The 27,156-nt window shown below is 45.0% G+C and overlaps 1 protein-coding gene across 3 annotated transcripts in view; it reads right to left on the minus strand.

Moving 5' to 3' along the window:
* HOOK3 (hook microtubule tethering protein 3) overlaps nucleotides 1-27,156 on the minus strand; it is a 112,290-nt gene that overhangs the window by 64,756 nt on the left and 20,378 nt on the right. For all 3 annotated transcript variants that reach the window (XM_073551340.1, XM_073551342.1, XM_073551341.1), the window contains exons 4-6: nucleotides 25,490-25,540; nucleotides 24,417-24,549; nucleotides 3,045-3,112 (exon numbers count right to left, since the gene is read on the minus strand). In XM_073551340.1, coding sequence (XP_073407441.1) covers nucleotides 3,045-3,112; nucleotides 24,417-24,549; nucleotides 25,490-25,540 — 252 coding nt within the window. The remainder of the gene's footprint in view (nucleotides 1-3,044; nucleotides 3,113-24,416; nucleotides 24,550-25,489; nucleotides 25,541-27,156) is intronic.

The following is a 27,156-nucleotide window of genomic DNA, read 5'->3' on the forward strand; positions in this document are numbered from 1 at the left end:
CAATGATCCACGGGAGGGGGGGATTCATTTCTGTCATCTGCTCTGTGCTCCTTTTTGGGGGGCAGACAATGACTGGGAGCTTATGTTCCCGGGGATGCTAGTTTTCTCCCACCATGTCAGTGTCTGCTGAGGTGTTGTCAAGTGGGAAAACTTGCTCATAGCAACCAATCACAGCTCAGCTACTTTTAACCAGCTCTGGTGAAATAAGAGATGTTTAGTGATTGGTTGCAAGGAAAATTGTTTCTCATAGCAACCAATCACAGCTAAGCTTCTTTAGAACAGCTCTGGTGAAATCAAATATGTTTAGTGAATGGTTGGTGATACACACATACATACATTTACTTTTTTATATAGAGATAAATAATACTACTGTGCCAGATATTTAACAAAGTATAAATAAAATGGGTTTCCCCATCTTATAAAGTGGGACATACTGTAGGACAGGAAGTCCTTTTAAGTTCCCTGGTAGCCCTCTCTCAGTATTTCCCTGCACAGTAACACAACCCGCTTAGCTGTATTCATCCACAGCCATTTAAAGGAGGACATGTTGCAGATTGTTCATGCAGGGAAAAGCCACCACATACCACCGCTACAGGATCTTCATTCTCAGGATCACAGCTCAATAATTGGAGAAATGCCATCAGTCTAGGAGATGGAAACAACCCTTCAAAATGGAAGCAATTTCCGTACTTTTCCTATGCATGATATAGGCGTTGGATAGCACTGAGCAATGTGGCAAATATGCAATGCCAGGTGGCATCGGGAAAGTTGGAAATGCTTTTAGACGGACAAAGTGCTTGCGTAGCATAAACTATGTGTTAGGCCTGTTTCACACTTCCGTTTTTGACCAGTCAAAATCCGCCGTTTTGCAAAAAAAAACAAAAAAAAACGGATCCACCATTTTTTTGGGCGGATCCGTTTTTTTCTCCATTGATTTGCATTACCGGCGGATCTTGACGGATGGCCATCCGTTGGATCCGTTTTTTTGCGGATCCGTCAATTTTTTTGCGTCCGCCGACATGCCTGGACGGACCATGCAACGTTTTTTTTTGCTGCAGGATCCGCATTTTATAGTGAGCATGCCCGGAGGAATGAAGTCAGCTGGAAATTTAACCCTGAAATCATTTCTGGCGAACAGAAAAAATTCTCTGTCTTTTTTTTCCCGGGCTGCGATTCCTTTAAAATTCTTCATTCATCGGATCCGTCAAAATAACGGTCCGGTGCCATCCGTTCATATCAGTTAGCAACGGATCCGCTTTCCGCCATTTTGGCGGATTTTAACTGACACAAAAAAAAACTGAAGTGTGAAACAGGCCTTATTTTGTGCAGAAAATCTGCTGCATTTAATAGTTCAAGTGAGAGGGGATGCAATTTTATGAACACTCATGCCCCAATATAAAAATGCTGTTGAGCTTTGGTTTGGTTTCTCCCTATAGGATTCTGAAAAAAAAAATACTTGTAAAAAAACGCAGTTGTGTTTTTCAGGGCAGAATTCCAGCATTTCTACACTAAAATACATTAATACCGCTTCAAATCTGCATAAAAAAATAAAAAGGGTAAATGCATAAAAAGAAAATGTACCAAAAATGCAATAATCAGAGCAGACTGCCATTTTGTATTTTGGAGCCAACACCTGGAAAATAAAAAAGCTGCATTTTTGCAAGGCCTTGAAGGGGTTTTCCCCTCAACCACAAGTTCATTTTAATCAATAGATCCTGAAATAATAATAATTTTCACAACTGGATGTGTTTAGATAAAACATTCCTGTGCTGAGATAATCTTATATAGTGGGGAAAAAAGTATTTAGTCAGCCACCAATTGTGTAAGTTCTCTAAAAAGATGAGAGAGGCCTGTAATTGGTATCATTGGTAGACCACAACTATGAGATACAAACTGAGAAAACAAATCCAGAAAATCGTCTTGTCTGATTTCACAAGATTTATTTTGCAAATTGTGGTGGAAAATAAGTGTCATTAACAAAAGTTCATCTCAATATTTTGTTATATATCCTTTGTTGACAATGACAGAGGTCAAACGTTTTCTGTAAGTCTTCACAAGGTTGACACACACTGTTGGTGATATGTTGGCCAATTCCTCCATGCAGAACACCTCTAGAGCAGTGATGTTTTGGGCCTGTCGCTGGGGAACATGGACTGTTAAATCCCTCCAAAGGTTTCAAAGGTTTTCTAAGGGGTTGAGATCTGGAGACTGGCTAGGCCACTCCAGGACCTTCATATGCTTCTTACAAAGCCACTCCTTCGTTGCCCTGGCCGTGTGAATGGGATCATTATCATTAGCTGAAAGACCCAGCCACGTTTCATCTTCAATGCCCTTGCTGATGGAAGGAGGTTTGCACTAAAAATCTCACAATACATGGCCCCATTCATTTTTACATGGTCTACCCATGATGTCAATTACCGGCCTCTCTCATCTTTTTAAGTGAGAGAACCAGCACAATTGATGACTGACTAAATACTTTTTTTCCCCCACTGTACATGTGCCCCTGCTGTGTACTGTGCAATGACTGTGTCTGACCATACCAACACATGGTCTGATCACGAGGGGAGTAGTAAAAGACTTTACAGCGCGGGATCACAGCTGATTCTTTTTGTAAGGTAAAACATTTCCCTGCCCGTTTTTAAACAATGTTTTACTTCAAAGAAAGAATCAGCTGTGATCCCCGGCTGCAATGTCAGTATAGTCTTATGCTTCCTCCCCTGCCCAGGAGCTGTAGTATGATCAGACCATGTCCCTGTATGGTCAGACGCAGCCATTACACAGAACACAGCAGGGGCACATTTATAAGATTATCTCAGCCCAGGAACATTATATTACACAAATCCAATAGTGGAAATTATTATTATCCCAAGATCTATTGATTAAAATGCATTTTTGTTTGTGGGAAGATCCCTTTAAGTTCTCTGTAGCAGCAAAGAGGTAAAAGCCAATAGGCGAGTGCAGTACATGGTGAGGAACTGACAAACTAGCTGGCGTTCTTTATCAAAAGCAAACAGGGAAGCAAAGTATCACTGAAGATGGCATACCTCCTGGATGGCAGTCATCACCACATGCTGTACGGACTCCTCCATCATCATAATGGTTTGGATGTACTCTGCAAAGAACGGTCACATACATTAATATATGTACAATGGGGGACATAAGAAAATACACTATATATACACACTATATAAAATTCTAACATGGAAAAAGAAAACAGTCACTACTTGCTGTCTTCTGATGACATGAACCCCGATAAACAGTGCATCCAAACCTAAATGTCATAAAAGTCCCTGGCCTTTGGGTTACCATTCAGGAAGTTGCACAAACTACAAGTCCTTAACGTAGTGTGATAAACTGTTTGTGGTACTAGTGTGATCAGACAGCAGGCAATAAGTGGCGGGCTTAAAAGAAGAGGAATAGATAGGAATGCCAAATGTGAATCTGCTTGCAATGCCAGAAAGAAAAATATTCAGAATTGAGAGTCCTCAGTGGTTGATACCTATTAATGGCTAACAGAAAAGATGGTAACAAATTGCAAGCTTTCGAGACTACTCAGGTCTCTTCATCAGGCATTGACTAACACAAAATCTGAAGAGTCACATATTTATACACAAGACAGCACAGAAATAACGCAATAGATGAGACAAGTGACATTAAGCAGAATTCTCATTATGGGAGAGAGATATGTTTCCTGTATCAAAATGGAGGATACCAGAATGGACCGCAGCTTTACGGAACTAAAGCCACTTCTGAAGAAACGTGCACAAGTGGACAGTGACCCTTTTTTTTTTTAATCTAAAACAGTTTATTCCTCTCCCATAATGATAGTTCTGCTTCACGTCACCTGTCTTATCTATTGTATTATTTGGATTGCTCACACACACTTTATAGTTCTGCCCATACATTTTCTATGGGATTGATATCAGGGCTTCCTGATGGCCACTCCATTACCTTGTTGATCTTAGGGTCAGTTAGCAACAACCTCAGAGGTTAGCCTTGCAGCACTAGGGTCCAGGGTTCAAATCCCACAAAGGACAACATCTGCAAGGAGTTTGTATCTTATCCCCATGTTTACATACATATCGTGTTGTAAAAAGAGACTAGTGCAAATCCCTGAGTAACAAGAACACAAGGTTCAACAGACGCACTTAGCACTTTGTAAGTACTATTCTGGATATGTGGTCAAACATTACCATCAGCTGAGCGTTATGTTCTTGTTACTCAGGGATTTGCACTAGTCACTTTTTACAACACAACACTATACGTCCTCTAAAGATATGCTATGTGGTCCTTTAATGATCCATCTGTATTAATCTTTTTGCATCTTGCATTTTACTTTTTTACTGTGGCTTCTCACTGGGAGTCATAATAGTGGAGATAGGATGTACAAATTATTATTAGTGCATTTGCACTATACTTGCTCATTGTGGCTTACACTAAGTCATATCAGTGGAGACAGTGTGTACAAATTACTTTTAGTGCATTTCAGAGAAATCCCCTCTGGTCATGTTTTTTAAACCCCAGATTTTCTACAATCATCATTATTGTGCATGTTAGTAATGTCATTCTTGATCATTTATTTCCTTGACAGCGTGCTTCTGGTTGCTCCATAGCTTGAATTTTATTGGTTATTATATTGTTCTATCAATTAATATAATTACCTTGTAATGTCTTCACTTCCTGTTCCATCCAGATGTGTCCAGATCCCAGAATTCCAAGCGGCAGAAGTACACAGATTGCCATATTGGGGTGATGACCCAAGTGATGGTTGTCTCAATATGGACACTGCTGGTGGTACCAGTCTCTTGCGTGGTACCACCAGCGGAACACCGTCGCACCACACACACTGTATATGCTGTACGGACAGGCATATCAGGGGGAGGCAGCCGGGGCATGTGCCACAGGCGCAGCCGGGCCGCCTAATGCGGCGGTCCGCACTGTGTCCCCCCGGCAGCTGCATTCTGCAGCGCCCCCGGCCTAGGAGTCGGCGGTTCTCTGTGTCGGCTGTCAAGCAGCTGACAGCAGCACATCGGGCCAGGCACGGGAGCGCCACCCTTATCTCACGGTCCTGTATATCCCCCGGTAACCTCCCAGGTCTGAATCAGCTGGAGACGGCCAGCACAGCCCTTGTCCAGTCCCTGTTAAATATAGAAGTACCTGGGACTACCTTAAGGGGACCTATTTTTCTTTCAAGTGCCTTATTCCTGACATTTCTGCTACTAAGTACCCCATGAGTAAGATCCGGGAGGATCAAAACGTTGGGTAGCTAATTGGATAACTAAATTGTATATACTGTTCTTCTGATTTTGGAACTTTTTGTCTAGACTGGATGTTCTCGAATAAAAACTCACTATTTTTTGCAAAGTATCAAGTCTTAGTGTGCGGTGGATTATATTCTTTACTTGGCTGTCAAGCTGACAGCCGCTGCAGAGAAGCTGCGTGAACCGGCTCCCAGGGAGCAATTGTAATGGCGTCTATACAGACGCCAGTAAAATTGAAGCTCTGACCACCGGGCCAGAGCAACGTTAGCAGCGTGATCATGTCATGCAATCACGCTGCTGACGTCACTCACCGGCGCCCAGGACACTGGTGGTAAGTGTGCTCCACTCTCTCTGGAGCTGAAGAACCACCGAAGATTAAGGGGGGGGGGACTTTTTATGTGTGTGGGGTTATTTAATGGATGGGGGGCACTTTGTGTGTGGGGGGGGATTTTGAGTGGGGATGGGGGTTATTTAATGTGTGCGGGGAATTGATGGGGGGTACTTTATGTGTGGGGACATTTTGGAGTGGGGATGGGGGGGTTATTTAATGTGTGGGGGCATTTGGAGTGGGGATGGGGGTTCTTTAATGTATGGGGGGATTTAGAGTGGGAATGGGTGGTTATTTAATATGTGGGGGCATTTGGAGTGAGGATGGGGGTTATGTAATGTGTAGGTGGATTTAGAGTGGGGATGGGGGATGCTTAATGTGTGGGGGGATTTGGAGTGGGGACGGGAGGATTTAATGTGTGTGTGGGGGGGGGATTTGTAGTGGGTTATGGGGGGGATTTAATGTGTGTGGGGAGATTTGAGGACACAAAAAGAAGAGTATATATGAGGAAACAGTATGGGGGGTGAGTGGGGGGGATGGGTGCAGACAGTATGGGGAGTGAACGGGTAAATGTGGACACAGTACGAGTAGCGGTGGGAAAAATGTATGTGGACACAGTATGGAGAGTGAGGGTGATGGGATGTGTGCAGACAGTATGGGGAGTCAGGGGTATCTGTGAGAAGGCAGTATAAAGAGTGAGGGGGTAAATATATAAGGAGACAGTATGGTGAACAGGTGGGATGTTAGAGCAGACAGTATGATTAGGAAGAGGAATAGTGTGAGGCGAAAGTATATTGCAGATATTTTTATTCAGGAGCATTATAATGACACTTCTATCTTTAAGGGCATCGTGTGGAGAGTTGGTGCAGAAGACCGGAGAAGATGGAAGTCTGAGAGACGGCTGTGGATGAGAAAACTCATCATGGGGTCTGGACAAGAAGAAGAAAAGAAGGAGAACGACTCCAGAGACGACGTCATCTATAAGGTCCACAGTCATTCTATGTGACTACAGACTTCTGAATTCTCACAGTGCTCACTGAACGCTGTAAGGATTCTCTTGTGCCGGTAATTTACATACATGCAGTCACATGCTGACTAAACATGTGTGGCCTCACTCAATGATAATGAACAGAGCAAGGCCGGGCACATCTAGTCAGAATGTGGCCAGAAGTATATAAATCACATGCTTGTGCTGACATGACCATGTACTCTTGCCACGGGTACGTGAGAATCATAAAAGTGTGCAGCGCATTAGTTGTGAGAATTCAGAAGCTTGCAATGTCAGGATTCAGCTCTGCAGGTTCCAGTAGTCATCACATGGACACCTCACTCATATGCGATTTTCATAGTTATGGTCCTGTGACAACAAGCTTCTCTTCTTGCTTCTCTCAGTTTTTCACTGAACATTAAGAGCATTAGGAAGAGCAGCTCGTCAGTACATGACTAAGTGTGCAAATCGCATGTGTGCTTGGGGGTTGGGGGTGGGGGCACCAAACCAAATTCTTGCCCCGGGTGCCAGAAAAGCCTAGATACACCTCTGGCCGTACGCACCACACACACACACACACACACACACACACACACACACACACACAGTATATGCCATACGCGAACATGCCGCCGCCGGGATCAGACATTATTCACTGACCGCCGCCATCTCTGTACAGGAGGAGCGCATGTGCAGTTTTAATGTGACCACCGCTATCTGTCTACAGAAAGAAAGCGGAGGTCTGATTTACTGCGACACAGGGGGAGGTGTTGTGAGTTCATTCTCTGGTTCACCAGTTCTGAGTTCTCCTTCCAGACTCCCTCTGGTGGTAACAGGAGGTAGAGAGGCTGATTTGATTGGTGGAAATCTGCCACCTGAGAACGAGGATGACGATTGGATCTCAGGAGTCTCAGATTGGATTTAAGACAGCCGACGCCCTATTCAGTTGCTGGTGATTCCTTCTGGCTTGTCAGCTCTTGGTTTTCAGCTCTGTTCCAGTCATCTAAAGCTAAGTTTTTCTGCTAATGTTCACACTTGATTTTGTTGGTCTATTCAGTTTTTTGGTGTGGTCAGCCAGCCCCTGCTGGGGGCTTTGCTGAATTTCCACTCTTATTTATCAGTATTTTGCCAATTGGCTTTTTGTCCCTTACTAGTTCGGTCTCTTTTTGCTCTGTCTCAGAATATTTCAGAGTGCTGATATAGTGGGAGAAGTCTAGTGACTTCAGGGTTAATTTTGCTATCAGAAGTGTTGGACATGATTTTCGTAGGGTTTTTTGCAGGTTGCAGACAGTGTCTTTCCTTTCCTTTCTAGTTAGTTTGGGCCCCATCATTTGCTCAACCTATTTTCCTGCCTGTGTTTGTGCCTTCATCTTGTTTCACCGTCAATACATGTGTGGGGGCAATCTATTCCTTTGGGGTCTGCTCTGGGGCAGTTAGTTTTCCCTTTTCTTGCTTTAGGCTTATTTAGTCCTCCGGCCGTGACGAGGCATCTAGGAACATCGTAGGCACGCTCCACGGCTACTGCTAGTTGTGTTGTAAGATCAGGGATCTGCAATCTGCATAGTTACCAACCTCTCTGGTTTTCTGTGACTTAGCTTGTTGTGCTTTTTTCTCCTCGGTGACCCATTCATAACAGGGAGGGGTGGATAGAGCAGACAAGGGGGAGAGCAAATGGGGTAGACAGGTCAAAGAAGAGAAGACATGATAGAAGACAGCAGACAAGGGGGAAAGCACATGGGGTAGACAGGTCAAAGAGAGCACAGACGGGAGAAGTCATCACATGGGGAAAGAGAGAGTGGATAGGTTGGTGAGCACATGGGGGGGGGGGCGGAGAGAGAGAGATTCTCAATGCTGCAAAGACTGACCCTATCGTGACACTACCGCCCTCCCGCATCCGGCCTCCATCTAGTATTACAAAAAAGATTAAGCTTTTAATCGTCACATCTGAAATATATCGTCTTTCCTCAGTACACCATATGAGGATGTGTATAGTTATGTCCATGAATGGACATTGTTTTGCCCTTATATTTCTATAAGACTGTGCTAATATACATACATACCTCACTCCCTTGAGGAATATATCCAATTAGTGGGTGTCTAAGTAAATTGATTTGTCTTCCATACATATGTCAAAAAAGTATTGTGTTGAGTGTATATTTGAGGGTTTTAATACTGAAATAGAATTTTTATAGGATTACCTTCTGTAATCACAAGGATGTACCTAACTTGTGGAGGCCCACAATTCTTTTTCTAACATGCTGACCAATTTTTAATTTTCAAATGACAGCAGAGGCAAATGGGCCTTGAAGACCAGTCTTAAAATGGAAGCTACCATAAGAAAAGGACCTATTATTTAAATCAGGTTTTTGTGTTGCATGTATTTTCTATAATGTTGGCCTTTTTTTTTCATATCATGAAACAAATAAAATGAGTAATGTTGCAATTCTTATACTGGTTACTGGGCCTTTTTTACATTATCAGCAGATGTAGTACTAGACCATGTTCACACAGTCAATATTTTAAACCAAAACCAGGAGTGGGTGAGAAAGGCAGAAGTGGTGACGTGTTTCTATTATACTTTCCCTAATTGTCCTTCTCCTGGTTTTGGCTTACAGGTAACACCTCTATGCACAGCTGATAACCCAGGATCCAACAATCAATGTCACAGCTGACCTTCCACACCCTCTTTTCACAACGACCTCCAGAAGAAGGCTTCAACAACGAAACGTACGTCGGGACATGCCACCACACTCTGCTGGAGGTAATTACAATAAGTTTCCTCCCTCCTTACCTTATTCTATTTTATTACTATGCCCCACGACAGCCATTTTATGGCCAGCTACCTACTATTAATCATTGTTATTATTACAACTAAAATACCTTTATACTATTTGTTCTATTAGGACTGTCACAATTTATTGAAAGCATGTATATACTGTGGTACAGCAAAGGGTGTTTGACTGGATGAGCGATACATTTCTCCCAACTGGTTAATGTTTGGCCGGGTTTTTCCCTAAAGACAGGACCTGCGATGATGTCATGGTCACGTGATCAGCCCATGTGATGTCTACCTCACCGGTGGGAGGGGTTATGGGCTATGTAATGGAGGTTGGTATTTCGCACATGGTGAGTGTGTGTGGAAGATACAGGAACTTGGCTGGAGTTAGCCTGAATCTGTTTGTTGGACTGCACGTGCTGCAGAGCAATAATAATAATAATAATAATAATAATAATAATAATACATTTTATTTCTATAGCGCCGACATATTCCGCAGCACTTTACATTTCAGAGGGGACTTCTACAGACAATAGACATTACAGCATAACAATAATCACATAGATCATAACAGATACCAAGAGGAATGAGGGCCCTGCTCGCAAGCTCTATGAGGAAAAAAGTAGACATGAAAGGTGGGTGGTAACAGTTGCCATGATTGTTTGGACCAGCCATAATGTTAAGTGTGTAACAGTACAGACACAGAGGGCTAATGGATGCATAAAGCATGTGGGAACATGATGCAGGGAACCTGGTTATGGTAAAACTTTTGGCTGTGCCACACAGGGATAGGTTAGGTTAATGTGTTATAGCATTAGCATATAGCTATAGCAGCGAGACTCCAAACAAACCCTGGGAATGTCACCTGGCGGATGTCGCTGACCTGGCAGCCTCTTAGTTAAGCCTGTCCCATGCAATGGTGAGTCTGGGACCAGTGCTTCTCTAAGCTGGAGTATATTTGTATTGTTCCGTTATTTTCTGTTAACCTGCTGTCTTAAAGTGACATTAAACCACTGAAGTTGGACTCTAAGGCTAGTTTCACACTAGCGTTTTTGAGCGCAGCGACGGCCTGCGCACGGCTGCCGCTAAGCCCCGCCCCCTGCCGCGCCTCAGCCGGTAGCTCCGCCTACCGGCGCATGACGCTGCATGCGCCCCCTATCTTTATCACTGGGGGCGCAGGCCGTGCGCAGTATGTGTTTGGCGGCGCATGCGCATTTTTGACGGTGCACCGGCGCAACCAAACTGCAGCAGGTTGCGTTTGGCGCAGGTCGGCGCACCGTCAAAAGGACGCATGCGCCGCCAAACGCATACTGCGCACGGCCTGCGCCCCCAGTGATAAAGATAGGGGACGCAGGGCGCATGCAGCGTCATGCGCCGGTAGGCGGAGCTACCGGCGGAGGCGCGGCAGGGGGCGGGGCTTAGCGGCAGCCGTGCGCAGGCCGTCGCTGCGCTCAAAAACGCTAGTGTGAAACTAGCCTAAGCCTGTGTGTTGCCTCATTACTGTGTCCCTGCCATTACCTACCAGAGCGAATCCCTACAATACGTACTAAAGAACGGACTTATCTATTGTTCGTAATTGTGGGGACTTAAACTATGACTACATGTTTGTTTTGTTCAATTGTCTAATTTTTTTCAGGTTGGATTATATTTGTTATTGTATTGAACCTCGGTTATTTATTCCATGGGCACAAACTTTCATTTCGATAATTACATTGGTGCCTTTGGTGTCTGAATAGTCAGAGAAGGACTGACTTCATTGTGGCTAATGTGCATGTGAATTTTCTGAAATAAGAGTCTAAAAAAAAAACAAAAACAAAAAAAAAAACTAATGAGCCAGTGGGAAGACTGCAAGACTTCATTTTTAATACAAATAGTGATACTTAAGAAAAAAAAACTGCCAATATATAGTATTGTTTCTCCAGCGATTAGTCCAATGGTAGAGTAAAATATAACTTTTATTTTTCCATTAAAAATTAAAAGGGATTGACTATATGCAAAATATACATACATATATACATACACACACACTCTGAGTGTATAGCCCTGCCCACTCCGCATAGCCACATTCACTATAATATCCCACATCATCCCGTCAGCCAGAGCCACTGGGCTACTGCCCCTAATATCCCACATTGTCCCATCAGCCAGAGCCACCAGACAACTACCACTAACATCCCACATCATCCCGTCAGCCAGAGCTACTGGGCTACTGCCCCTAATATCCCACATCATCCCATCAGCCAGAGCCACCAGACAACTACCACTAACATCCCACATCATCCAGTCAGCCAGAGCCACCGGACAACTACCACTAACATCCCACATCATCCCGTCAGCCAGAGCTACTGGGCTACTGCCCCTAATATCCCACATCATCCCATCAGCCAGAGCCACCAGACAACTACCACTAACATCCCACATCATCCAGTCAGCCAGAGCCACCGGACAACTACCACTAATATCCCACATCATCCCGTCAGCCAGAGCTACTGGGCTACTGCCCCTAATATCCCACATCATCCCGTCAGCCAGAGCCACCGGACTGCTAACCCTAATATCCTATATCATCCCGTCAGCCAGAGCCACCGGACTGCTACCCCTAATATCCCATATCATCCCGTCAGCCAGAGCCACTGGACTACTACTCCTAATATCCCACATCATCCCATCAGCCAGAGCCACCGGACTACTACCCCTAATATCCCACATCATCCCGTCAGCCAGAGCCACTGGACTACTACCTCTAATATCCCACATCGTCCCATCAGCCAGAGCCACCGGACTACTACCCCTAATATCCCACATCATCCCGTCAGCCAGAGCCACTGGACTACTACCTCTAATATCCCACATCGTCCCATCAGCCAGAGCCACCGGACTACTACCCCTAATATCCCACATTATCCCGTCAGCCAGAGCCACCGGACTGCTACCCCTAATATCCCACATCATCCTGTCAGAGTCAGTAAAAGTAGAATAGTGAAATTGCACAGAAACATGGTTCACTAAGATCCCAGGCTTTCTACTGATCAGGCTGATATTCTCACTTATCTGCCACCATAAATATCACAGTCATGCTTTTCACCAATGGACAGGCACAAACCTTATACATTAGTACAGTAGAGAAACCTTCACACACATTTTCATGCACCGTCAACTTGTAATATGTCCGGCTGAGTTGCTCATGGATGTACAGCATCTGTATGCAGTATAGTATCATATTTAAAGGGTTGTTACGGGAAAAGCATTACGTGTTATATGGGTATATTCACGTGAATTATGGGGAAAGTAGCACTTTAAGAAAAAACTCACAGCATCAGAGCACAGTAACACATCATAATGCATAAAAGTGTCTGTGAGAAAATGTTAAATCCACGAGACATTTAATATGTGCACTTTCCAACATTCATGTGTGTCACTTAATGATACCACACGGGAGGGGGGATTCATTTCTTTCATGGACTCACTGCTCCTTTCTAGGGGACAGACGATGACTAGAGCTTATGTTCCTGGGGATGCTAGATTTCTCCCACCATGTCAGTGTCTGCTGAGGTGTTGTCAAGTGGGAAAACTTGCGCATAGCAACCAGTCACAGCTCAGCTACTTTAAACAGCTCTGGTGAAATGAGAGATGCTTAGTGATTGGTTGCAAGGAAAACTGTTGGTCATAGCAGCAACCAATCACAGCTTAGCTTCTTTTGAAGAGCTCTGGTGAAATGAAAGATGCTTCGTGATTGGTTGATGATACACACACACACACACATTGATTTTTATATATAGAGATATTCACATACACACTGTGATAAAACACTCCGGGATCGCCTTTGCTGGGGTCAAAGGTCACGTGCGTTCAGCATTAAACTCAGGCGCAGAGCTGGGGTTCATGTATAATTGACCCTGGGTCAGGTTTATTAACGGTGAAAGCAATGCAAAAGGAAATAAAACATAAAACAAATCCTTGCCTGTCCGGCACTAACTAAACAATGGACAACCTAACTACCAACTGGCGGGCTTCTCCCGTCCAGCCAAACCACAGTTGCAGTGGGCACTGCTTCCACTCACGTGTGTCTCTCACACAGACAGGCTCTCTGTGTTCCCAGGCTGAGACACTCACACAACCACCTTGCATCCTTTTACATCCACCTCTCATTATCCATTAGTAAGCAGGTGAGATACTGACCAGACTAGGCCACATAGGAAAGGAATCTGGGCGAGATATACCTGCCCTCATCCACTATTCCCACATGATTCTCACAACACACACACACACATATATATATATATATATATATATATATAAGACAAAAACAGGATTCAGCAAAATATACTGCCACATATACACATCAATCAACTCAAATTATGCCAATTTACCTATCAGAAGCTTCTAGAGCCATAACATCATTATCATCAATTTTAGGAAAGGAATCTGGGCGAGATATACCTGCCCTCATCCACTATTCCCACATGATTCTCACATATCCCACCCCCCTGCTCAGACCACTCCGGTCGAGCAATGACACCCGCCAAACAGTGCACTCGGGACAGGGCATCTGCATTTCCCATCTGTACCCCTGGGCGGTGCTCCACCGTAAAAGTGTAGGCCTGCAGGGCAAGGAACCACCGGGTCACCCGGCTATTCCGTTCCTTGTTCAAGTGCATCCACTTGAGAGGGGCTTGGTCAGTGATCAGGCTGAACTTTCGGCCCACCAGGTAATATTTGAGGGCCTCTAGAGCCCACTTAATGGCGAGGCACTCTTTTTCTACGACTGCATACCTTTGCTCGTGTTTATTCAGCTTCCTGCTGAGATAGAGGACTGGGTGTTCCACTCCGTCCCTCACTTGTGAGAGTACGGCCCCGATACCGGTATCAGAGGCATCCGTTTGTACCACAAACTCGCTGCGGAAGTCCGGAGTCACCAGTACGGGCTGAGAGCAAAGTGCCCGTTTTAGGCTATGGAAGGCTTCTTCAGCCGCTAAACTCCATTTAATCATGACGGAGTCTTTCCCTTTTGTAAGATCCGTCAGGGGGGTAGCGATGGCTGCAAAATTGGGTATGAACCGGCGATAATAGCCGGCGATCCCCAGGAAGGCTTGCACCTGCTTCTTGTTGACAGGTTGTGGCCAGTCCTGAACCGCCTGAATCTTATCAACCTGGGGTTTAACAACACCCCTCCCAATTACATACCCCAAATACCGGGCTTCTTCTAGCCCGATGTGACATTTCTTGGGGTTCGCGGTTAGACCTGCCTCCCACAGGTCGTCAATCACAGCTTGTACTTTCTGGAGATGAGTCTCCCAGTCCAAGCTGTAAATGACAATGTCATCCAAATAGGCCGAAGCGTACTGCCTATGTGGCCTCAGGACTCGATCCATCAGTCTCTGGAAGGTCGCCGGTGCCCCATGCAGTCCAAACGGCATATACACATACTGAAATAAACCTTCCGGCGTAGCAAATGCAGTCTTTTCTCTGGCAGCCCCACCAGAGGGATCTGCCAATACCCCTTTGTTAGGTCTAGGGTCGTAATATACCGGGCTTTTCCTAACCGATCTATTAACTCGTCGACCCGGGGCATAGGGTAGGCATCAAATTTTGAGACCGCATTCAGTTTCCTGAAGTCATTGCAGAACCGGATGGTGCCGTCCGGTTTAGGAATTCGCACAATCGGGCTGGACCACGCACTGCGCGATTCCTCAATGACTCCTAACTCTAACATTGCCTTCACTTCTCGGGAAACGGCTTCACGGCGCGCTTCCGGGATTCGGTAGGGCTTTACGTGAACTGTGACACCAGGTTCCGTTACGATGTCATGCTTCATTAGCATAGTCTGCCCGGGTTTTTCTGAGAAAAACTTTTGGTTGTGAAGTAGAAACTGCCTGACTTCCGTCTTTTGCCGCTCCGAGAGAGTCTCTGCAACCCGTACCTCCGGTACGGTATGCGAGCAGACAGGACGGGCCAGCTCCGCTGACAAGGCAGACCGATCCTTCCAGGGCTTTATCAGATTTACATGATAAATCTGTTCAGGTTTCCGTTTACCTGCCTGGTATACTTTGTAGTTTACTTCACCAACTCTTTCCTTGATCTCAAAGGGGCCCTGCCACTTTGCCAGGAACTTACTGTCCACCGTGGGGACCAGGATCAACACCCTATCTCCGGGTGCAAACGTACGGATCTCGGCGCCCCTATCATAGATTCTTTTTTGGGCTCCTTGAGCCTGTATCATGTGTTCTTTGACGATAGGCATAACAGCCGCAATACGGTCCTGCATTTGTGTGACGTGATCTATCACTGTTTTAAACGGAGTGACCTGACCCTCCCAGGTTTCTTTTGCAACGTCTAGGGCGTACAATAACTCGAAAGCAAGTTCAGAAAAGAGCGACCAGAATGGTGACCGGTCTGCAAACCCTGTCTTATGAGGAAAGGTTGCAGGATTTGGGGATGTTTAGTTTGCAAAAGAGAAGACTGAGAGGAGACTTAATAGCTGTCTACAAATATCTAAAGGGCTGTCACATTGTAGAAGGATCAACTTTATTCTCATTTGCACAAGGAAAGACTAGAAGCAATGGGATGAAACTGAATGGGAAGAGACACAGATTAGATATTAGAAAAAACTTTTTGACAGTTAGAGTGATCAATGAGTGGAACAGGCTGCCACGAGAAGTGGTGAGTTCTCCTTCAATGGAAGTCTTCAAACAGAGGCTGGACAGACATCTGACTGGGATGATTTAGCGAATCCTGCTTTGAGCAGGGGGTTGGACCAGATGGCCCAGGAGGTCCCTTCCAACTCTACGATTCTATGATTCTATGATTCTATGATTCTATGAAAGGCGAGAATCCCGTGGAAGACTGGGGTACTTCCCTGATGGCAAAAAGCAAATATGGAAGTAAATAGTCCCAGTTCTTCCCATCCTTGTCTATCACCTTTCTCAGCATCTGCTTCAGAGTCTTATTGAACCGTTCGACCAACCAGTCTGTTTGAGGGTGATACACGGATGTGCGTAACGGTTCGATTTGTAACAATCGGCAGAGCTCCTTCATTACCCTGGACATAAAGGGGGTCCCCTGGTCGGTGAGTATCTGTTTTGGTATACCGACCCGACTAAACACATGCACCAGTTCCTTGGCAATCGTCTTGGTGGCCGTGTTACGCCGTGTTACGCAAAGGGATGGCCTCCGGGTAACGAGTGGCATAATCCAAGATGACCAGGATATGTTGGTGTCCACGTGCAGACCGTGGAAGGGGCCCAACTAAATCCATCCCAATCCTCTCAAACGGGACTTCAATAATAGGTAGGGGTACCAAAGGGCTACAGAACCGGGGCTTAGGTGCAGAGGCTTGGCAGTCAGGACAAGACTCACAATATACACGAACATCGTGATGCATGCCTGGCCAAACAAAACAGTGTAATATCCTTTCGGGGGTTTTCTGGACTCCCAGGTGACCTCCCATCACATGTCCGTGGGCCAGGTCCAGCACCTGCCGCCGGTAGGGTTTTGGCACGACTAACAGTTGCACCGTATCTTCCCCCTTTTTCTCTATCTGATAGAGTAAATCATTCTCCAGAACCATGTAAGGATATGCCAGCCTAGAGCCAGGTTCTACGGGTACCCCATTTATCACTTTTACATTTGTCCTAGCCTGAGAAAGGGTAGGATCCTTTATTTGCTCGCTTTGGAAGTCATCTTTCTGAACTTCTAAATCCGGCAAACGGGGAGGTGGACGGCTGTCGGCCTCCTCCTCTTCCCCGGTCTCCTCTGTATCACCCGCCATGAATGAAAACGGGAACTGCAGGTCATTTCCCGCAGACTCTTCCCCCCGAGTCTTCCGGGGAGACCTCTTCCAGGGGTTCGGGACCCACACGCGCCCTGGGAGAAGAATCATGTACACTATTACCCTGGGGTATCAACTGATTCTCCCACAATTGCCAGAAGTGGGGAAAATCCCGGCCCAGGATAACATCATGCAATAACGCCGGGACGAGTCCCACTTTATGTTGCACAGACCCATAGGAAGTTGTAATGCATATGACCGTGGTGAGGTACGAACAGGTGTCTCCATGCACACACGTTACAGAAAATTTGTCTGATGGTCCAGTCGGGGCTGACACCAGACTGGCCTTCACCAGAGTCACCACACTTCCCGAGTCTAACAATGCCACCACATTTTTGCCATCAACAGTTAAATCACACAAGTGTTTTTCCACATCCTTTTGACCGGCATTCACACTCACTACCCGTGCAACCATAGACATGCGGTTTTTAGAGTCTGTGACGTCGCACTGCATGGGTTCAGTAGTGACCGGACAGTTCGCAGCAATATGTCCCATCTCTTGGCAGCGGAAACACCTAACGGGCCCCTTGCTTAGACCATAGTTCGTTACTCTCGGCCTCGCAGTGCGGGCAGTCCCGTTTTCCTCCCCCACTGTCTTAGGGATTTTTCCATCTCCCTTACTCCCTGGAACAGTCTTACCGGTTCCACGTGGAGATGATGAAGAACGAGGTGGGGTAGCGTCGTCTCGGAGTCCTTCCGCCACGGAGTAACGTTCAACCAGATCCACCAGTTGATCTGCTGTCGTAGGATTTCCATGGCTTACCCACTTCCTCAGTGCTGGCGGTAGAGCTCTCAGGTACTTGTCCATGACGACTCTCTGGATTATCTCTGGCGCTGTCAACACCTCGGGTTGTAGCCACTTCTTCGTCACGTGGATCAGGTCGAACATCTGGGACCGCGGTGGTTTATCCGGCTGATAAGTCCATTGATGCACTCTCTGTGCACGGACAGCGGTCGTCACTCCCAGCCGGGCCAAGATCTCGGCTTTCAATTTGTCAAAGTCCTGCGCGGCTTCAGGCTCTAAGTCATAATAAGCCTTTTGGGCCTCACCGGAAAGAAACGGGGCAATCAGGCCGGCCCATCGTGCCTTCGGCCATTTTTCTCGCACGGCCGTCCGTTCAAACGTGGTCAGGTATGCCTCGACGTCATCTTCGGTCGTCATTTTCTGCCAGTACCGACTCACGTGAATCACTCTCGACTCGGCTTCCAGGTTAAGCTCAGGTAAGCTTGCCAAGCGCTGCGCCACCTGCTGGAGAAGCGAACGATCGGTAACTGTCATGTCCACCAACTCCTTCAGCTGGGCCATCATCACCCGATTAGCTTCTTGCTGGACGGCGGTGGACTGTACCAGCGCTTTCACCACGTCCTCCATGCTCATGCTTGCAACGTGATGCCCGCGTTCTCCACCACAATGTGATAAAACACTCCGGGATCGCCTTTGCTGGGGTCAAAGGTCACGTGCGTTCAGCATTAAACTCAGGCGCAGAGCTGGGGTTCGTGTATAATTGACCCTGGGTCAGGTTTATTAACGGTGAAAGCAATGCAAAAGGAAATAAACCATAAAACAAATCCTTGCCTGTCCGGCACTAACTAAACAATGGACAACCTAACTACCAACTGGCGGGCTTCTCCCGTCCAGCCAAACCACAGTTGCAGTGGGCACTGCTTCCACTCACGTGTGTCTCTCACACAGACAGGCTCTCTGTGTTCCCAGGCTGAGACACTCACACAACCACCTTGCATCCTTTAACATCCACCTCTCATTATCCATTAGTAAGCAGGTGAGATACTGACCAGACTAGGCCACATAGGAAAGGAATCTGGGCGAGATATACCTGCCCTCATCCACTATTCCCACATGATTCTCACAACACACACATATATATATATATAAGACAAAAACAGGATTCAGCAAAATATACTGCCACATATACACATCAATCAACTCAAATTATGCCAATTTACCTATCAGAAGCTTCTAGAGCCATAACATCATTATCATCAATTTTCCAAGAAATATAAAGGAAAAGTCAACTTGGTGTGTTTAAACTTCTGACCCAATGGAATTTTGAGATGGTGAATTTTACATTATCTGATTGTTAACATTTGTTGGAAAAATGGGTTATCTAAAAAGTAGGAATTTGAAACAAGTTACTAAAACTAGGGTTTTTCTGACTTGCGATCATGTGGAGGAGATAAATATTATCTTTAACCCCTTCACCCCCAAGGGTGGTTTGCACGTTCATGACCGGGCCAATTTTTACAATTCTGACCACTGTACCTTTATGAGGTCATAACTCTGGAACGCTTCCATTGATCCCGGTGATTCTGACACTGTTTTCTCGTGACATATTGTACTTCATGTTCGTGGTATAATTTCATTCAAATAACTTGCATTTATTTGTGAAAAAAATGGAAATTTGGCAAAAATTTTGAAAATTTCGCAATTTTCCAACTTTGAATTTTTATGCCCTTAAATCACAGAGATACGGCACACAAAAAACTTGATAAGTAACATTTCCCACATGTTTACTTTACATCAGCACAATTTTGGAACCAAAATTTTTTTTTGTTAGGAAGTTATAAGGGTTAAAAGTTGACCAGCGATTTCTCATTTTTACAACACCATTTTATTTTTAGGACCACATCACATTTGAAGCCACTTTGAGGGGTCTATATGATAGAAAATACCCAAAAGTGACACCATTCTAAAAACTGAACCCCTTAAGGTGCTCAAAACCACATTCAAGAAGTTTATTAACCCATTAAGTGCGTCACAGGAATTTTTTTGAATATTTAAAAAGAAATGAACATCTAACTTTTTTCACAAAAAAAATACTTCAGGTTCAATTTTTTTTATTTTACCAAGGGTAACAGGAGAAATTGGACTGCAAAAGTTATTGTGCAATTTGTCCTGAGTACGCTGATACCTGATTTGTGGGGGGGAACGACTGTTTCGGCGCATGGCAGAGCTCAGAATGGAAGGAGCGCCGTTTGACTTTTTCAATGCAAAATTGGCTGGAATTCAGATCGGACGCCATGTCACGTTTGGAGAGTCCCTGATGTACCTAAACAGTGGAAACCCCCTACAAGTGACCCCATTTTGGAAATTAGACCCCCCAAGGAACTTATCTAGATATGTGGTGAGAACTTTGAACCCACAAGGGCTTTACAGAAGTTTATAACGTACAGCGGTACAATTAAATTTCCACAAAAATTATCTTTTCACCCCAATTTTTATTTTCCCAAGGGTAACAGGACCCTAAAAGTTATTGTGCAATTTGTCCTGAGTACGCTGATACCCCACATGTGGGGGTAAACCACTATTTGGGCGCATGACAGAGCTCGGAAGGGAAGCAGTGCCATTTGACGTTTTTGGCTGGAATTGAGATCGGACACCATGTCGCGTTTGGAAAACCCCTGATGTACCAAAACAGTGGAAACCCCCCACAAATGACACCATTTTGGAAACTAGACCCCCTAAGGAACTTATCTAGATGTGTGGTGAGAACTTTGAACCCCCATGGGCTTCACAGAAGTTTATAACATAAAGCCATACAATTAAAAAATCATATTTTTTCCACAAAAATGATCTTTTCACCCTCAATTCTTATTTTTCCAAGGGTAACAGGACCCTAACAGTTATTGTGCAATTTGTCCTGAGTACGCTGATACCCCACATGTGGGGGTAAACCACTATTTGGGCGCATGGCAGAGCTCGGAAGGGAAGCAGCGCCATTTGACGTTTTTGGCTGGAATTGAGATCGGACACCATGTCGCGTTTTGGTACATCAGGGGTTTTCCAAACGCGACATGGTGTCCGATCTCAATTCCAGCCAAAAACGTCAAATGGCGCTGCTTCCCTTCCGAGCTCTGCCATGCGCCCAAATAGTGGTTTACCCCCACATGTGGGGTATCAGCGTACTCAGAACAAATTGCACAATAACTTTTATGGTCCTGTTACCCTTGGAAAAATAAGAATTGAGGGTGAAAAGATCATTTTTGTGGAAAAAATATGATTTTTTAATTGTATGGCTTTATGTTATAAACTTCTGTGAAGTCCATGGGGGTTCAAAGTTCTCACCACACATCTAGATAAGTTCCTTAGGGGGTCTAGTTTCCAAAATGGTGTCATTTGTGGGGGATTTCCACTGTTTTGGTACATCAGGGCTTTTCCAAACAGTGGAAATCCCCCACAAATGACACCATTTTGGAAACTAGACCCCCTAAGGAACTTATCTAGATGTGTGGTGAGAACTTTGAACCCCCATGGACTTCACAGAAGTTTATAACATAAAGCCATACAATTAAAAAATCATATTTTTTCCACAAAAATGATCTTTTCACCCTCAATTCTTATTTTTCCAAGGGTAACAGGACCATAAAAGTTATTGTGCAATTTGTTCTGAGTACGCTGATACCCCACATGTGGGGGTAAACCACTATTTGGGCGCATGGCAGAGCTCGGAAGGGAAGCAGCGCCATTTGACGTTTTTGGCTGGAATTGAGATCGGACACCATGTCGCGTTTGGAAAACTCCTGATGTACCAAAACAGTGGAAACCCCCCACAAATGACACCATTTTGGAAACTAGACCCCCTAAGGAACTTATCTAGATGTGTGGTGAGCACTTTGACCCCCCCAGTGCTTCACAGAAGTTTATAATGCCCGGGCGTGAAAATAAATAATTCGTATTTTTTCCACAAACATGATCTTTTAGTCACCATTTTATTATTTTCCCAAGGGTACCAGGAGAAATTGGACCCCAAAAGTTTTTGTCCAATTTGTCCTGAGTATGCCGATACCCCATATGTGGGAGAAAACTACTGTATGGGCACACGTCGGGGCTCGGAAGGGAAGTAGTGACGTTTTGGAATGCAGACTTTGATGGAATGGTCTGCGGGTGTCATGTTGCCTTTGGAGAGCCCCTAATGTACCTAAACAGTGGAAACCCCCCACAAATGACCCCATTTTGAAAACTAGACCCACTAAGGAACTTATCTAGATGTGTGGTGAGCACTTTGAACCCCCAAGTGCTTCACAGAAGTTTATAACGCTCGGACGTGAAAATAAAAAAAATCATTTTTTTCCACAAAAATGATATTTTTGCCCCCAATTTTTTATTTTCCTAAGGGTAACAGGAGAAATTGGACCCCAAAAATTGTTTTGCAATTTGTCCTGAGTAGGCTGATACCCTACATGTGGGGGTAAAACACTGTTTGGGCGCCTGGCAGAGCTTGGAAGGGAAGGAGCACCATTTGACTTTTTCAACTCAGAATTGGCTGGAATTGAGATCAGACGCCATGTTGCATTTGGAGAGCCCCTGATGTGCCCAAACAGTGGAAACCCCCAATTATAACTCCAACCCTAACCCCAACACACCCCTAACCCTAATCTGAGCCCTAACCCTAGCCCTAGCCCTAACCCTAAGGCTGTGTGCACACGCTGCGGATTTTGCTGCGGTTCCGCAGCGGTTTTGGCTGCTGCGGACCCGCAGCAGTTTCTGCTGCGGTGTACAGTACCATGATTCCCTATGGGAATCAAAAACCGCAGTGCAGACGGTGCGGAATTTTCCGCGCGGATTATCTGCGGTTTTCAATCCGCAGAAAGAATTGACATGTCAATTCTTTCTGTGGATTCTCCTGCGGTTTGCCATCTCCTCTATTGAGGAGATGAAAAACCGCAGGACAAAACCGCAGAGCAATCCGCAGGTAAAACCGCAGGTCTTTTGACCTGCGGCTTCACCTGCGGATTTTACAAAATCCGCGCGGATGAATCCGCACCTAATCCGCAGCGTGTGCACACAGCCTTACCCTAACGGGAAAATGGAGATAAATACTTTTTTTTTAGTTTTATTATTTTTCCCTAACTAAGGGGGTGATAACGGGGGGTTTGACTTAATATTTATGGCGGTTTTTATGTTTGGCGGCTGTCACACGCTAAAAGACGCTTTTTATTGTAAAATAGTTTTTGCATCACCACATATTGAGAGCTATAATTTTTCCGTATTTTGACCCACTGAGTCATGTGAGGTCTTATTTTTTGCGGGACGAGTTGACGTTTTTATTGGTACCATTTTCGGGCACGTGACATTTTTTGATCGCTTTTTATTCCTATTTTTGGGACGCAGAATGAACAAAAACCAGCGTTTCATGAATTTCTTTTGGGGGGTGCGTTTACACGTTCCGCGTGCGGTAAAATTGATAAAGCGGTTTTATTCTTCGGGTCAGTACGGTTACAGCGATACCTCATTTAGGTAGTTTTTTTATGTTTTTGTTGGTTTTATGAAATGAAAACTATTTTATATAAAAAATAATTATTTTTGCATCGCTTTATTCTGTGAGCTATAACTTTTTTATTTTTTCGCTGATGATGCTGTGTGGCGGCTCGTTTTTTGCGGGACAAGATGACGTTTGGCGGTATGATAATAAATCATTTTTTGCTTCGTTTTTTATTTTTATTTTTTAAGGGGTTCGCTAAAAGGGTTAACTAATGGGACAGTTTTATAGGGCGGGTCATTACGGACGCGGCGATACCTAATATGTGTACATTTATTGTTTTTTTTTTTATTATTTCCAAAAAATGGATTTATTGAGGGAATATTTTTTTTTTTTTTCTAATTTGGCGATTTTTTTAAATTTATTTTTACATTTTTTTTTCATTTTTTTTTTTACTTTATTACATAGTCCCAGGACATCACTGTCCTGTGACAGATCGCTGATCTGTCACATCACAGATCACTGTGACAGATCAGCAATCTGTCACAGGCATTGAAGAAGACTTCCTCTTGCCTGCGCTTTGCAGGCACTGAGGAAGCCAGCTTCCTCAGGTCCCCGAAGGCCCCCGTCGCCATCTTGGATTCGGGGGCCTGGAGGATAGGAGCCCCCTGCAGCAGCGCTGCACATTGCGCTGCCGTGGGGGGCTCAGGGAAGCACCGAGGGAGCCCCCTCCCTCCCGATGCTTCCCTTTAACTCCCGGTACACCGCGATCATGTTTGATCGCGGTGTGCAAGGGGTTAACGTGTCGGGGGCGGTCCGTGACCGCTGTGATAATCAGCTGACACCCGGCCACGATCAGCGGCGCTCACCACGTGGGTGCTGCTGATCGCGGTAGACGTACTATCCCGTCCACGGTCATACGGGCCCGGGTACCGTGGACGGGATAGTACGTCGCATGTCAGGAAGGGGTTAAACTTATAATAAGATCAAAGGACAATAAAGACAAACATGGATTACCTTGCTTTTGTTCGCATTTCACAGCACAGCCTAAAATAAGCTGTAGCATTCTTCCTAGTTCGGATGCGTCTGAATGCTCTCCAACCAAACTAACATCTGGAAGCGCAAAATCATTTATCTGATGTCCCAAAATCTGAAAGCATTGGAGAGAAAAATAGTGAGAGTATGAAGACGACCTAAATCACGCACATGATTCAGCAACAGTAAGACTCAAGTTATTGGGAGTTTCTATTTGATCACGCAACAAACAATTATGGAGTGATAGCAAGTCTAGTAATACATTATTGTGCCTCTCTTTCCAAAAAGAGGCCGCACTCCCGACAGGATTATTTAGCGGAAGATGGAACTTTTGGGTCCATGTAAACCTCAGCTTTTGTTTACACAGACGAAAAAGGCAATTTTAACAGTACACAATCCTGCTGAAGTGTCGCCTCTCTGCCTGGACATATATATTAGGGGTTCTCAAGGATGAAAACTGGAGGATTGCACCTGCTGAAGCTGCAGTAGTCAACTGGTGTTGTCCTTGACATACTGATAGGGAATTTAGATTGTGAGCCATCGGGGACGGTGACGACAATGTGTGCCCACATCCTAGTGGCGTAGCTATTCCACACCTGCGACCTGAAAACCAGCCTCAATGTCTAATAGACTAATAATAATAATCTTTATTTTTTTATAGCACTAACATATTCCGCAGTGCTTTAGTTTGCACACAATTGTCATCACCGTCCCCGATGGGGCTTACAATCTAAATTCCCTATCAGTATGTCTTTGGAATGTGGGAGGAAACCGGAGTGCCCGGAGGAAACCCACGCAAACACAGGGAGAACATACAAACTCCTTGCAGATGTTGTCCTTGGTGGGATTCGAACCCAGGACCCCAGCGCTGCAGGGCTGCAGTGCTAACCACTGAGCCACCGTGCTGCCCAAAGGGAAAAAGTACAATATAGAGTACAATATAAAAAAAAATGTATTGATTAATACATGACAAAAATGCATTTTGAGCAAAATAGCGGTTATTCATTATATAAATCCAAGCCACGTCACTGTCTTCAGCTTTCCAATGTAATTACCTCATGATTGTAGTCCAAAATACCTTTCAAAATCTTCTTCAGGTTACTGATCTAAAAGGAGAAAATGAGATCAGAAATACAGTGAGGTCCAGAAACATTTGGACAGTGACACAAGATTTGGCATTTTTACCAAAAGATATTCTATTCAGGATACAGTTATATAATCAATATGGGCTCATGTGCAGACTCCGCTTTAATTTGAGGGTGTTCACATCCTAATTGGAGTGAGGGTTTAGGAATCACAGCTAATATGTAGTTATCTTTTTTAAAAAGGATATACAACCTACAATAATTGTCTGCTAGCCAGTGGGCAAATGTGAACAAAGTGTAAAAGGAAGGTGCCATGTTTTTATATTTAAAAAATAAAAATCTTACAAAATATGTAGTTTGAACCAATATTGTACCGAATTAAATTTCTTGGGTTTTTCCTTTATAAATTTTTTAATGCAGCCACTGGGGGCTAACAATTTACTTTGCAGGTGTGTAAGAATCGCTGTATGACACTTACAAGCTGCAAATACAGCAGCCCCTGGGCAAAGTAGACAGCAGTCAGACAGCGATCCTATCTCCGACACTGTAGCAATGGTGGTGTCGTCACCCTTTGGAATCAGGATGTAGCAGCATTTCATGAGTATTAGGACTGCAACAGTGAAGAGAATATGAGGGGGAAGAGACATAGAATATGGGAGGGATGAGTGAGACATGGAATATCTGTATTTAACACCTACTGCTTTATATCCATGACTGGGGCCTCTAGATCTTATCAGGTGGAAGGTGCTATAGTATATAGATGCAGCCTGGTCTAGTGCCTTTGATCATCTAACCACCCCCTGGTGTGCTGGCCCCAGCTGCCAAATTATCCCAAACCAGCTCCCACAATCCCACTCTCCTGACCCTGTAGTGTGGCCTATATATATGTAGTAGTTCCTAAGGGGAAGCACACAGTGTGGGGTGCAGCATGCAAGCATCCCATAAGCAAAGCATCAAGAAAACGGCAGTTATCCATAGCAGTTAGTCAGGGCAGGAATCAGGTAACCCACACTTTGCTTTCCCCTTTAACCATCTGCTTTATTTCTATCCTCCTGTGCTCCCTTGCATCCACATTCACCACCCCATCCCCCCTCCATCACAACTCCTACACATCAACCCCTCTATACTTCCCTCTCCCATGAACAGCTCCCATGCACTCCTCACCTTCCTGAGAAACCTCAGCCCATCTTGCCCAAACACATTGCAGAAAAAAAACTACTTACAATTCCAACTATTTGCTCTTTATCCTCCTACTGATTTCAGGGGACATCTCCCCCAACTCTGGTCCACCATCCCCCAACATCAACCCCTACCTCATATCGAAACCATAATAATCTTATTAATATTACTTGCACTCCCTTGCACTTCAGTGTTTTGTTCTCTGGCTCCATGACATTGCCTCTTCCTCTCGCTGTCGGGGTACCTCAGGGCTCAGTCCTTGGTCCCCTTCTCTTCTCTCTCTACACAGCCCCAATTGGACAGACCATCAGCAGATTTGGCTTTCAGTATCATCTTTATGCTGATGACACACAACTATATACGTCATTCCCTGACCTTACCCCCGCTGTAGTACAGAACGCCAGTGACTGTCTAGCCGCACTCTACAACATCATGTCTGCTCTCTATCTGAAACTCAA

This window comes from Dendrobates tinctorius, unplaced genomic scaffold, assembly GCF_039654945.1.
Source record: "Dendrobates tinctorius isolate UK_male_01 unplaced genomic scaffold, ASM3965494v1 ptg000175l, whole genome shotgun sequence".
NCBI classification, from domain to species: Eukaryota; Metazoa; Chordata; class Amphibia; order Anura; family Dendrobatidae; genus Dendrobates; species Dendrobates tinctorius.